This window comes from Xyrauchen texanus, chromosome 37 (genome assembly GCF_025860055.1).
Source record: "Xyrauchen texanus isolate HMW12.3.18 chromosome 37, RBS_HiC_50CHRs, whole genome shotgun sequence".
In the NCBI taxonomy this organism is placed as follows: Eukaryota; Metazoa; Chordata; class Actinopteri; order Cypriniformes; family Catostomidae; genus Xyrauchen; species Xyrauchen texanus.
The window spans coordinates 9092966-9107098 of record NC_068312.1 but is presented as its reverse complement, the minus strand read 5'-3'; the positions used below and the strand labels follow the sequence as shown (position 1 = coordinate 9107098).

At 37.9% G+C, this 14133-nt stretch overlaps 1 protein-coding gene across 1 annotated transcript in view; it reads left to right on the top strand.

The window, feature by feature from the left end:
- The window catches only part of bin3 (bridging integrator 3), a 95677-nt gene that overhangs the window by 62172 nt on the left and 19372 nt on the right, over positions 1-14133 (top strand). Inside the window, exons 7-8 of the mRNA XM_052109148.1 lie at positions 8067-8208; positions 10735-10869. Of these exons, the coding sequence (XP_051965108.1) occupies positions 8067-8208; positions 10735-10869 (277 nt within the window). The remainder of the gene's footprint in view (positions 1-8066; positions 8209-10734; positions 10870-14133) is intronic.

Genomic DNA, 14133 nt, shown 5'->3' with positions numbered 1-14133 from the left:
TGATTATTTTAAATAAATACAAATATAATAAAACAATTTAAAATGCTGTCCGGATGAAATTATATTCCTTACTGTATTTCATTAATAAAACAGATTTGTTTTTTTACACTGATCATTTGCTGGGAAAATATGCTTAATTGTCATCAAAATAATGTTATAATGCAAGAAATGCTCATGGTCCTAAAAATTGGCTTCATTTTCTTTATGCAAAATTTATCACTAAGTAAGATTCACTCATATAAGTACAAAAATGCTTGCAATCTCATCCTCAGCTTTTCAACAAAGCTACAGAGGCATCGATAAAACACACTGCCTTTGTTTTTTGTGAGCCGAAATGCATTTAATCAACCATAAACCAAGATAGCATGAAAAACAAGATTCCATTAGTGCATGAATAGCTCAGCATTTCTCGTTTCTTTCTCGTTGTTCTCCCAGTGTTCACGGGATGAAAGTATTTATAATGTGATCCATCTGAAAGGCTGGTGAAACTTTAATGGCTTCAGACATCTGTCGAATCTCTTAATGTGATAACTTGTTTCTAAACCAGGTGAGTGCATGTGTGTGTGTTTTGTCTGCACGAACAGAAGTTAACAACAGTTTTGAATTGGGTGGGTAATGCTCCATTATATCTGCTGGCTGATATGCATTAGGGGGAGGTTGTTTTGACTTTGGTTTATTTAAGTCTTTGTTGGCCAAGACTAGATGGAATGTCTTTTTCTAATACGGTTCATTTCAAGATACCTTAGTAAGTGGCGCTTGGTAAGGCAAGCATCACCATTTCTATTTCTCTTACTTGGGGATTTGAAGAAACTCCTAACCCTTGTTTTACAATTTGGCACATAAGTTGGCCTGTGTTGTTTGTGCTCTGGACATGAATGATACCTCGTATCAAACGGTTTTCACTGGCAGAATTCCATATGAGATGAGATACTCTATTGTAAGATATTGTACAAAACAATTATGACCTTTTTCCCCCATATGACCATTTCCCCATTTTATGGGGTTTAGGACTAAACTCTGGAAACGTACGCTTGTTCAAAACCCCAAAGTGTTTTTTCTTCCTTGGTGCACAAGTTGTTTTCCTATTAAAATCTTGGTACAGCTTTAATGATTTCTTATGATGTCACCATTTTGTGCTAATTATTAAGACTTGTTGTGAGACTGGGTTTCGAGCATCTCACAATGAGCATATCTACAATGAAAGTAAGGCTGAATGCATTATGGTATTGAAAATTCAGGGCAAAAATGTGCTTAATTTTCAAGAAATTTTTTATAAAAAAATTATCCTTAAATAAGGTTAATTCCATTTATGAAAAATATAATTTATTTATTTTATCTTTTGATATGGGATGAAATACTGTATAACCTGGACATGTTTTCTTGAGATTCTCCCATAGGATTAAAATGATATAATAAGAACTTAAACCAAACTGATCTCACAGTGAAATCAGAAACAGTAGGTTGAGTAGGTGCTTACCAAAAAGCGAAACACTGCCCCCAGTGGCAATAGTAGTAAGTGTTGTTGGATGTATGGGCACTTGTGAGCACCAAAAGCAAATGCGTATTTTATTTTATAAACTCTACTCCCAAACCCTAAACTTAAACCTGACCATCAGTGGAGAAAAAAAAATGATGTTGCACGGAAAAATGCAACCTCCAAATCATGTTCATCATGGAGTATAAAAATGCGATTACTTCCTGGTATCAACAAAGAATCGGAACCCAGGTCTTCCACACTGCGGATGCAAGCACTTTCGGTTGCACCAAAAGGGAATATAAACATTCTGGGGATGATGAAAAATGCCATAGGAGATGGTGCTTGTCAGTGAGTCGGCATAATGTGTCTGACTTGAAGATACAGGAACTCTCACCTGCTTTAACACCTCAGTAATCATTGTATTGTGCATGGTCATGGCCAAGGTCCACATGCATTTTACTCCGAAAGTTTGCAAGTATAGCTATAGTATTCAGATGCAAGCAGAGAGATGCCTTGGAGTGTGTTTCTAAAAAAAGACACTGGGCTAAGTCAAAGATGTGGAACAGCTTCCATTTTTGATTTTTAGAAATAGACAAACTGTAATGATAGAGTTCTCTCAGCGTTCAGATAGCGTTCAGATTACACCCTACAGTACAGTGAAGTGGTTAAACTCCCATACAAATGTACTGTCACACTGTCCCGCTGACATGAGCACGAGGTAGCCGGTGCGGTCATTCCGTCCAGACTCTGGTTTGGCTCGAAGACGTGCGTGCATGTGTGTGTGTGTGTGTGTGTGTGTGTGTGTGTCCAACTGTTATTTCTGTCATTCTCTCTCTGTCAAATGGTCACCACACCCGCAGTCAGACTGGACGAGAGTTAAATTATACAGCTGAGCAGAGAGGGTGTGTGTGTATATATATGTATATATATATATATATATATATATATATATATATGTATATATATATATGTATATATGTCGTGTGTGATCATTTGGATGTCCAGGAACACTGATAAAGCCTTTACATGGGTCAGGCGCATGACTGTGTGTTTGGGTTGTGCCGAGTCAGACGGGCCGTGCTCTAGTCAGGCTGAATCATTTCTCTAGGTTACAGTGCTTTTGGATCCCTAATTTCTAAGAACAACACCCGTAAATTCTCCTTACAGACACTAACCTGCATCAAATCTGCTCTCAGTGTAGAAAAATGCTAAATCCACCAGGAATATTCAACAAAACATTGTTAAGTTTGTATCTGTCTAACCAATGCAGTAAGTGTGTGTGCTAATAATAAATATAGAAGGAATGTGTGAATAATATAATATGATTATAGGTCAATTCCAGGGGGGCAATTAATGCCCCTTAATGGAGAAAGTACATTTCTGATGGCATTAGTTTGATGGGGATAATGGCAAAATACATTAAGTAGTCTGTTAATATGTTGATAAAAAGTATTGTAGTATTGATTAACAAAAACAATCTGAAACCCAGAGATTAAACCCTGCCTCCAGATTTTAAAAGTCCCCCACATGTTTAAATTGACAGTTGACATTGAAAAACATTGAGTGTTTTTATGTACTTTTAAATCTTTGGAGTCTATCAAAGTGTACCAGCCTTTTATGCAATACGTCATTCCATGTTTTTACTAAAACTGAAAAAGGTTATTGCATCATCTTATTATCTAATGCTTTAATCTGAAGTTTTGAAGCCGTCTCCACCTCTGGGTAAGTGTTTATAGCTTATAAAAAGCAGTTTCCAAAGAATTAAAGTTGGGCGTTTTGTTGACTTGAAAATTTTCATATTTAGTAGAATGTAATTTTACATGACATTGTTTTTATAGGTAATACGTTACATTATTGCGTTAAATAATCCGGTTGTCACTTCACATTCGTGCCAAGAAGTAGAGAGATAGAAGAGAGTCCTTGGGCCAAGGTGGTGTTTATAAATGGAGAGAGAGCGTGGGTTGTGGGGCTGGGTCCTATGACGTTTCCACAGCGATATTGTGGCCGCTCCCTTCTCTACTTCCTGTGGGAAATTATTTAAGGCTTGTCTTAACAGAGCAGTGCATGGTGAAGTCAGGTTGCACACACTCTGGCTCTCTCTCTCTCTCTCTCTCTCTCTCCCCTTCTTCCCTCCTTCAGACTTGCGTTGTCTTTTACTTGGCTATCTTACAGTACACTTGTTAGAGGGGTGCAAGCATCTTATCTTACTAGGTTACCAGACCAGGTCTTAATAGGTTACACCACCCTCACTACTGCCATCATCTCAGTCTGCCTTTTTAGCATGAAGATACTTGAGTCTTACGGAGCCCAAATTGACCCTGTTTTCTTTCTGAATAAATCTGGACACATTCTAAAGAGAAAAAAGTATGTTTTCGTATGCTTTCATCAACATGGGATTTCCTCTCGTTGTAGTAGAGGGTTGCATATTGAGTAAAAGATCGATCTTGGGATTTAAGTGTCTATATCGAGATTGTTCAAATGAAGATTGCGATTAGTTGGAAAAACATTATTTTTACCCACCTCTAGTTTTTATTATAAAAATGGACCATAAAAAGTCATGTTTGCCTTCATGTTCTTACAACTCTCGGTCACAAAAAACCACACTAAAGCCGTCGCCACATTAGCTGATTTTTCCAATGATTTTCAGGTGTGCGCTTCATTAACATAATCGCCAGTCAGCCGGAGATAGACAGATTGCAAATTATCGTCTGCCAATGGGAGGCCGTTAATCACTTGACCGTTGGGACTCCCTGCTGAGGTAATATCTTCAAAAACTGAAAAAGCTCATCAGGCTTGCTTGAAGAAAAAAATTGTTCTGTCGCTGGGGCGGGCTCTTGTGTTCTCGTCAAGTGACCAATGAGCTTTTTCTTTTACTGAAGAACTGACAAGATGTCAAGCTGATCTGAAGGTTTTCATTGCACTCGGCTGCATTTCATCACAAACGCTGATTGTAATCCAAAGTGATTCTGTCACCAAGTGTTTTCCTGTCTTTTTCTCCTTGCACTGAAATGACATCAGAAAGCAGAGCCACAACAGTCTGTTTTTATTGAACGTAATTCCTTGCTCTCTGAAAGCTGCATATGGGCATCCGCGTTCTGCAGCAAGCCTCGAGAGGATAAATACACAATCACGCACTTTCGCAAGGTAATGTAAAGATTAAATACGAATTTCTCCTTTTTTTTAGTTCCTGACATGTAACAACCATAGCCATGCCTATCTACAATGTTACGCGTCTCATTACCTGCCTCATGAAATGACACCCAACCCCCTCCTCCTCCGCATGTTTTATATATATATATATATATATATATATATATATATATATATATATATATATATATATATATTGTTTTTTTTTTTTTCATTTGTATTTTTATTTATTTTTTACTGTTATGGTTATGTTTGCATCAAGGAGCTCTCCTGTATGCATGGCAACAAATACAAGTACTCGGTTGCTTATAATGTCTTTGACAGCATGAGGGCCCCCTGTTGGATCGGGAGCCCTAAGCAGCTTGCGTATATTGCATATAGGGAGGACCGGCACTAGACACAAAGAAGGTTTTTTTATATAATTTAAAAGAAAGTCACATGCTTGCAGCGTTACTAGCTTAATTTGTTATAATGCGAGCGATCCAATATTCCCAACCTCTCCGCTAAGGAAATAAATATGAGCATCTAAAGTACCAAAAACAATTTCACCTCTCTCGCGTAGACGCTTGGTATTAACAACACTTGTTAATAAGTCACTTCAGGTAAACGTTTGATGAATTGTTTTGACTCAGAGTCTTATTTAAAGGATCCAGTAATTACAATTTTCGCAATAGTCATTTAATTTAGAAAGTTATGAGTTATGAAAATGTCGCCACCAGAAATGATTCAGTACATGCACACTGCGCAGAAACATTCCAATTCCTTTGTTATTGTTTACGTCCTTGAAATGGTCTATGGAAATAAACAATTTATTGCCTTCTAAAGCCACTTTTTTAATTGTCCAATCAATGCTTTACTCTGTGCCACAATAATGCAGTGTTATTACATTTATTATGTTATTTTTTTTAATTATTTCAATATAGTTATTTGTAATAATTGTATTATTATTATTGAATGATTTTTATTTGATATTAGATAAATTGTTATTAATTCGATTAATTTATTAGCACATTAATTAATCATTGATGGTCTTTGTTTTTATTATTATATTTTAATAATAATAATAATTATTATTATTATTTGTAAAATTTTTTGCATTACATCCAAAGACGTGTGATTGAGTGTGCTGTGTAGATCTTTTAATGTGGTGTTTTCAAAACTACTGTCTTAAAGAATCTGGCTAATGTGAGCAATATTTTATTGATTGCTCATCAGTAATTAACATCCTAAATAAAAGTGACAAATTCATGTTGAAATGTTGGCCATTTCAGTTTATCAGCAGGCCACTTTACTTATTACATCTTCTCCCACTTATTGCCAGTACCATTTTCTTCACTTAAATCCCCAAAATACTGCACATCAGAATACACATTTATAGCTCCCTCACCCTACTTTGAATCTGTGAGCTTTTACAAAGTAAATAACTTTTCTGTGGTTGCAAAGAACAAAACGGCGTATGTTGGACCTGTAAGCATCTCGTGTGTTTGTATTGTGTACTTCAGCGTTCACAGGCAATACAAAGTCGAAACGCAGTCAGGCCTCGACCCAAAACGGCCGACTCTGTTGCTAAGATACAGTTTAGAGTTTACCTATTTTTAGTTTACAGAGACCAGGCTTCTCACCCAGAGATTATAATTTCATTTGGAATGGAAACCTTATGAACAGAATAGAAAGTGAACCGTCACTTGTGCCATTTGTGTGGCTGTTAAGTGATCTTGATAAAATGTGCTAGTGCTACGTGAACCTTCTTGATATCATCACGTGATTAAACATTTGTCCAACATTGTAGAGCAAAGACACTGTGGTTTCTTAAAGACATATGCTTTATTTGCTGTGTTCAACACACTTTTGTATTGAATTTTTATCCTGCTCAAAATGTATGTAAATGCGCTAAATGCACTGACAGCGATTTGCAGCCACAAATCAACCAGAAGTCATTCGTTTTCAATGGGTGCCAATTTAACATTGACACAATGCAACAAAGTTGAGCATAAAAATGTACTTCATGCTAATATGTGCTTAACAATGAAAATAAAGACCATGTAACTCACATTATAGTAGGAACACCTAATAGCAACCTACTGTAAAGTCACTTGGCGACCTCCAGCAATTAAGTCTCTATGTGTATGATTGGATCTTAAATCTTTATTAAAATGTTTTATTTTTTTTTACTTGCGGTTCACCAGTTCCATTCATCCATCCATCCATATTCAACCGCTTATCCGAAGTCGGGTAGTGGGGGCAGCAGCTTCAGCAGGCGGCCCCAAACTTCCTTATCCCAAGCCACATTAACCAGCTCTGAGTGGGGGACCCCGAGGTGTTCCCAGGTCAGTGTGGAGATGTAATCTCTCCAAGTCCTGGGTCTTCCCCGAGGCCTCCTCCCAGCTGGACGTGCCTGAAACACCTCCCTAGGATCACCAGTTCCTATTATTCTAAAGAAAATAATGTTTGAAAATACATTTCTCCATCTCTGAAATGACTTTTCTGCTGATAAAAACGCTTTTCACAATCCAATCAAATCCTGATGGGTGAAATCAAGTCCCGCCCTGTAATATTCCACAGTAAATATTCTGTTTTACTTTGAAAAATGTTGCCTTATGAAAGTTCAATGCATTGCAAATTTAAAGTTAGTCTTTCCATTCATTCCTATTATTCCTGTTTTATTATTCTACTGTCATTTTTGTATTGTATTTTATATTCATTTTTATTACATTTAGATTTTGAAGGATAGAATAGAATCTTAAGATTGAAATATACTGTGTTTATAATGATGTAATCTTAGCAGTCATATCAAAAACCTGCTTTATTCTAAGGTGGGTCTTCCCCGCCATATTGAAATCATGACCATTCATGTCTTGCAATTTGACTGCGTTAATAAACAAATGTCAGATGAAATAGTGCAACAATTAAGTTGCACAATGGTCAACCTTCGTTAACGAATCTCATAAGTGCAATGGGTGCTCCAGTGCTAGTAGACACAGCAGAGAGGTTATGCTGTGGTGACTGTTTAAAAAGACTAATAATAACTAGAGAAACAAACCTTTAATAACCTGGTGTATCTTTTTAAAAAAAAAAAAAACATTTTATGGACAAAAATGCATAGCTGGAAACTTCTCTGGAGGTTGGCGGTCATAGCTGTGTTTCATTCAATGGAATTGTGGGAATAATGGTTTCCTATTAAAGAAACACAACATTGGGCCTCATACATGAAACATGAGAGAGACAAATTTCCGTTTAAATTGTTCTTAAAACCATTTTTGGGTAATTTGCTGCATTGAATCGATTGTGACAATTTACGTAAGAATGTTTTTCATTTTCATAAACAAATTTTTTTCTTTGTTTTGTGTTTGTTGATTTGAAAAGTGGTGTTGCATGTATACACCATGGTAATGTTTTCCTTCTGTTTTTGATGTTGTATGTTTTTATTCATGTAACACAGGTATAGCAGTGTGTTTCCCAGTCTGAACATGGCGGTGAAGCGCAGAGAACAGGCTCTTCAAGATTATAAGAGACTCCAGTCCAAAGTGGAGAAGTATGAAGAAAAAGAGAAGACAGGTCCCATCATGGTCAAACTGCATCAGGTACAACCAACAACCTGCACCCCTCACCTTCACACCTTTGTCCTCAGATCCATTAGATCCAATCTAAAGTCAGCAGACATCTTGGTAATGCCCCTCGGCTTCCAGTCATGCAAGGACAGCTTGGATGTACTTGAACGATAAAAGACTGAAATGTCAAATCTTTGCCAAGCTAACATTTATAATGATATTTTTCAAATCAACAAGACATTTTTCCACCATGCGTCCTCAAGCTTGACCATGAGTGCCTTTTAAAGGAATAGTTCATCCAAAAAGGATAATTCTCTCATCATGTATTCACCATTATTCCATCTCAAACTCAAATAAAGATGGTATATGATACGAGTGTATCCGTACAATTCAAGTCAATGGGGACCAACTATTTCAAGCTTCAAAAAAGACATAAATGCATCATAATGGTAATCCATATGACTCAAGTGGTTTAATCCATGACTCATGAAGCGATACGACAATTCTTGTGTGAGAACAGTCAAAATTGATCTCTTTTTTTCACTACTAATCTTGGCATCTGAAGTCTCCTTGGAGCGATCATTTACTAAAATGATTACAACATAATGTAAATATAAAGGAATGTTCCCGGTTCAATACAAGTTAAGCTCAATCGACAGCATTTGTGGCATAATGTTGATTACCACAAAAATGTGTTTATATTCGTCCCTCCCAATTGGGAGTTGATTCGAACATAATAATGTGGATGAAGAATGGAGTCAGATGGTTGGAGGGGAGAGGTTGAAAAATAAGAGAGCTTGGTGACATTAGCCAAAAAGCCATTTCAGAGACTGGGCAAGTTATTACATATTGATGAAGATTCACTAGACATATTTAAAGGCCAAAACTCTGAATATAGACACTTTTAGCTACACAAGATTGATTTTATGTGTAGTAATAATTTCATAATGCGTCAGGCCGCAATTCGTACGTTGCATTTTTAACTTTGCCACAAGGGACGCTATTGCGATCATTAATATGAACAGTCCACTTCTACAGTGAGTTTACACTTTCAAGTCATCTACTGTCTGGCAGAGCAACAGTTTGAAGAAAATATTGCTGATTAAGGAAGATCAAGTCAATATGTTAATAGCAACTTACCTGAATAATAAAACAACAGACTTTTGAAGGTTACTCTATTCCCATTATTTGTTCCTGCCACATTAGCAAAAGAGCACATTCTAATAGACCACACATTGGCGATACGCAATCACTGCCAACCATGTTAAAATAAAAATTTTCATTATAACATTTTCAATCTATTTACTGATTATCACTGTCCTGTGTCTGCCAAACATACTGAGTGGTCCAAACATCACCTGCAGCCTGAAACTGAACTTTTGGTCAGATTTTAGAAGTGAATGCACTTGGCTGCATATGAAAGCTATAGGATGCACCCTTGCTCCCTATTTAGTGAATGACTTAACCTGCAGTGTGCTGTCTGTCTGCACCGGTCTCAAAGCAGTTCGAAATGCACCTTATTTTCATCCTAACTCTATATAAAGCCACTGAAAGCAACATTTTTCAGCTTTTGGATGAACCCATTGATTCTCACTTTTGTTAACACTGCACCTGTAGGAGTGCTTCATGGATATGTCGATGCCATGCTGTTGTCACGTGACGAGAAGTTTAACCGTTAAATGACAGTGTCGAGTCTTGTGAACACTATTCAAGCTAATGCTTGAACATGTGCCGGACCTTCAGAGTCATTGGGTTTATTAGAGATCTGTCCACTCTCATACAGTTCTGGTGGGTTTAATTTAGCATGCAGCAACAAGTGAAGGAGGCTGGGCTGGATGGGTGCAGAAGTATTCAGAGCACATATGTACATGCGAGTGCGCTCACCCACGCAAGAGAAACAGCCTCTCAACTCTCAGCCACACTTTTTCAAGAGGCTGCGCTCAACACACACTGCCGGATAATTGGGTTTTGCACACACACTGTAGCACAATCCAACAATCACGAGCAAAAAGTAATTGTTCGTTATTTTGTTGCACACTTCTCGGTCTTTAGACATATATATTTTGGCATGTGAAGGACCATACGTGCACATGCAGATACAGACTGATGCCTGGAAAACTTAAACATACATGTGCAACCCACCACCCACACATGCACTGAAGGACTTAACTTCAACAGGGCTGTAGAGGATAGAAGAAGTGTGTGTGTGTGTGTGTGTGTGTGTGTGTGTGTGTGTGTGTGTGTGTGTGTGTGTGTGCGTGCACGCTGGCATCACCCCACAGGCATGGTCATGTGTCATATATATATATATAGGAAACCGGTCACCTTCTACCAAAGGTTATCAGCACTCCTAGTCAACTTTCCTTTCTGCTTTGGTGATTGCATCATGAATATCTCTCTTCCCCACCTCCACATCCTCAAGAATGTCCTGGACTCAATCGTTTTTGTTGCTATTCTAATGATAATCAAGAACAGCATGCTTTAGTAACTGGCAAGTCATTCTAGAGTAGTCATTGATTTTATTAATTGCTGGATTATGTGTGTGTCTTTTGTATTTAGGCCAGGGAAGAGCTGAAGCCCATCAGGGAAGACTTTGAAGGCAAGAACAAGCAGCTATTGGACGAGATGCCTAAATTCTACAACAGCCGCGTCGACTACTTTCAGCCCAGCTTTGAGGCTCTGATACGAGCTCAGGTGAGCAACACGCTTGCACAGAAAATTTCCAGTTCAATCTCGCAACAAAATTAAACCGCAAAGGCCAAAGCATACTTCGTTTCAATGTTTATGTGCACCGTGCGTGTGACGCAAATTTCGGCATCAGCAAAGTACACGTGGGATTGACCATGTGCAGCATAGTTTTTCTAGATACGCTGACTTCTTTGCACATCATTGGTGCATGCGTCTGCTATTGACTGTGCCAAAAGAGTTAAAAAAACTATTGTAGCATGCATGCGTTAACTCTACTGTATAGGCTAATGGTCAAAAGAGTATACTTTGAAAGGCTGAGAGCTCGAACGGGCACCAGATGGAACAGCACGTGGAAATCAAAGTATACCCTTGCCTTTAGTCATCAACAAATATGGGATTTTTAATAACAATACTGATGTCTACAGAAAAAGATGGCTTTTGGCCGATATAATACGATATATACACTGATCAGCCACAACATTACAACCACTGACAGGTAAAGTGAATAACAGCGATTGTCTCATTACAATGGCACCTGTTAATGGGATAGGATATATTAGGAAGCAAGTGAACAGTCAGTTCTTGAATTTCATGTAGCACAAATTGCTGAAAAACGTAATGCAGGCCATGATAGAAAGGTGTCTGAACACACAGTGCATCTTGCTGCGTATGGGGCTATGTAGCCGCAGACCGGTCAGAGTAACCATGCTGACCCCTGTCCTCTGCCGAAAGCATCTACAATGGGCACGTGAGCATCAGAACTGGACCATGGAGCAATGGAAGAAGGTGGCCTATTCTGGTGAATCACCTTTTCTTTTAGATCATGTGGACGGCCGGGTGTGTGTGCTTCATATACCTGGAGTAGAGATGACAGCAGGATGCACTATAGGAAGAAGGCAGGCCGACGGAGGCAGTGTGATGCTCTGGGCAATGCTCTGCTGGGAAAACTTGGGTCCTGGCATTCATGTAGATTTTTACTTTGACACCTACCTCCACGTACACCCCTTCATGGCAACGGTATTCCCTGATGGCAGTGGCCTCATTCAGCAGGATAATGCACCCTGCCACACTACAGAAATTGTTCACGAATGGTTTGAGGAAAATGACAAAGTGTTAAAGGTGTTGACTTAGGCTTAAAATTCCCCAGATCTCAATCCGATTGAGCATCTATGGGATGTGCTGGACCAACATGTTCGATCCATGGAGGCCCCACCTCACAACTTACAGGACTTAAAGGATCTGTTGCTAACGTCTTGGTGCCTATTTTTGCAGTTCTAAACAACAGAACTCACATTGTACATGTTATGATAGAACAATACAAATGTATATTATGCCAATTCCATGGAAATGTCAACGGTACCATGAAATAAAGAGTTTTTATCAAAGGAACAAAACCGGGGTATAAAACTAACTTTTTTGCCCAACAGCCATGTGACAGTTCACCTGTCGTCCCAATGTCGTTGTCGTTGCATATATATATATATAAAAAGAGCATTTGCATTATTTATTGACAAGGGTGTTGGCAGATTTTGAAACTGGCACAGTTGATTGTGATCATCTCTAAATAGGCAGTTACAAATAAATGCCCATACATCAGTTTATTGCAAATATTTTGCTCACAATAATTGTGTCAATACTTTAGTTCTTTGTATCAGTAGTGAATTTATTTTCATGTGCATGTCATTTCCTCTGGATCAGTTAATGAAGAAGCAGGTCTAGGCAATAAAAGTGAAGTGCTCCAGGCAAATAATGCTCTTCTTTTTTTTTATATACGTCACATTCTGTACGCCTCATTTGCATCAAAATGAAGGGTGTTTACACTGAAAAGAATGACAGTGACTTAATGTATTTACTCAAGAGTGTGCAGCGGTATTCCAGCACATTTAGTCTCTGCTTAAGCTGGATAGTGGGTTGTTTGTGATATAAATGCAGGATTTTGCACTAAAATTCCTCACGCTTCCTCATGCTAAACTGTTTAGTAAAGGTTACCCTCACTATTCAGCAACTTGGCAGGTGTGTTTGTACTCATTTCAAATGCAGACAGGTTAGCCAATCAAAACAGAGGTTATTTACATAAACTCTTAAATGTACAGTGGCAAAAACAGACTGTTTTAATTTTAAGTTTCAGAGGAGAGAGTGGAAAATGGTCATTTAAAACAGAATTATGACTTTGTTTGGAGCGAAAAACCTTGATTAACATTATAAGTGGACTTCATGATTAAATATAAAATACTACTGTAAAATGCCTAGTATAATGATGAAATGGGAGTGTACAGACACTTACACACAGTAGTAAACTTTAAACCTGACGCTCCCTCCACCCAGATCTAATGTGATTAACCTCGAAGAACAAACACAGCTCATACACTCTCTCTCTCTCTCATCACACTTCCTTTCTGTAATGTGATTAAACCCTCAATCCTGAGTCCTTATGTCTGCTGTTCAGACTCTGTGTTATTATAAGGAGTTTGTGTTGTATTTTAGGGAGTTTTTGTGGGTGTGTGCGTGCGTGCGCATTCACACGAAAGACTACAAGTTAAAGGGATAGTTCACCCAAAAATTCTCTCATTATTTACTCACCCTCATGATATCGTGTGTGTATGACTTTCTTTCTTCACCAGAACACATTTGAAGAAAATAGAAAAAATCTCATCTCAGTAGGTCCTTAAAATGCAAGTGAATGGAGATTTCTCTTTTGGAGCTCCAAAAATCACAGACAGTCAGCATAAACATCATCGAAAAGTGTTTACATTTTAAAACACGTCCAGGCACAAAAGCTAGAACTTGAAATGACACTTAATGCTCAAGCAGCCTAATTTGAACTGCAGACTGTTTTGTGAAATGAACATCTCCCAAAAAGACTTTCAAAAACCTTAATTTTTCATATGAATATACTAAGGACGGCTATCATTTTTGGAATAATATATCTAATGATATTTGCGATTTAAATGTTGCTTGCAATACATTTTGTTTCGTCAGGGTACACGGTTATGCTGCTTTCCATTCAAGTTGGATTTGGGATATTCCTACTTGATATCTCCGACAATAAATGCATTCCATTCCCCAAACTGCAACACTCCCGTTAGCTTAGCATGGGTTTGACTGTCATTATAGATGTCTCCTAGCAACCCAACTGATAAACAATGACTTGTGCTTCAGGTGTACAACTATCAAAAAAGATTATATTTTTTTATACACCTGTTTCTGCAGGCGTTTGTTAAACAAGCTTTAATATCACATAATATGGAAACAAACTCATTTATCGATATA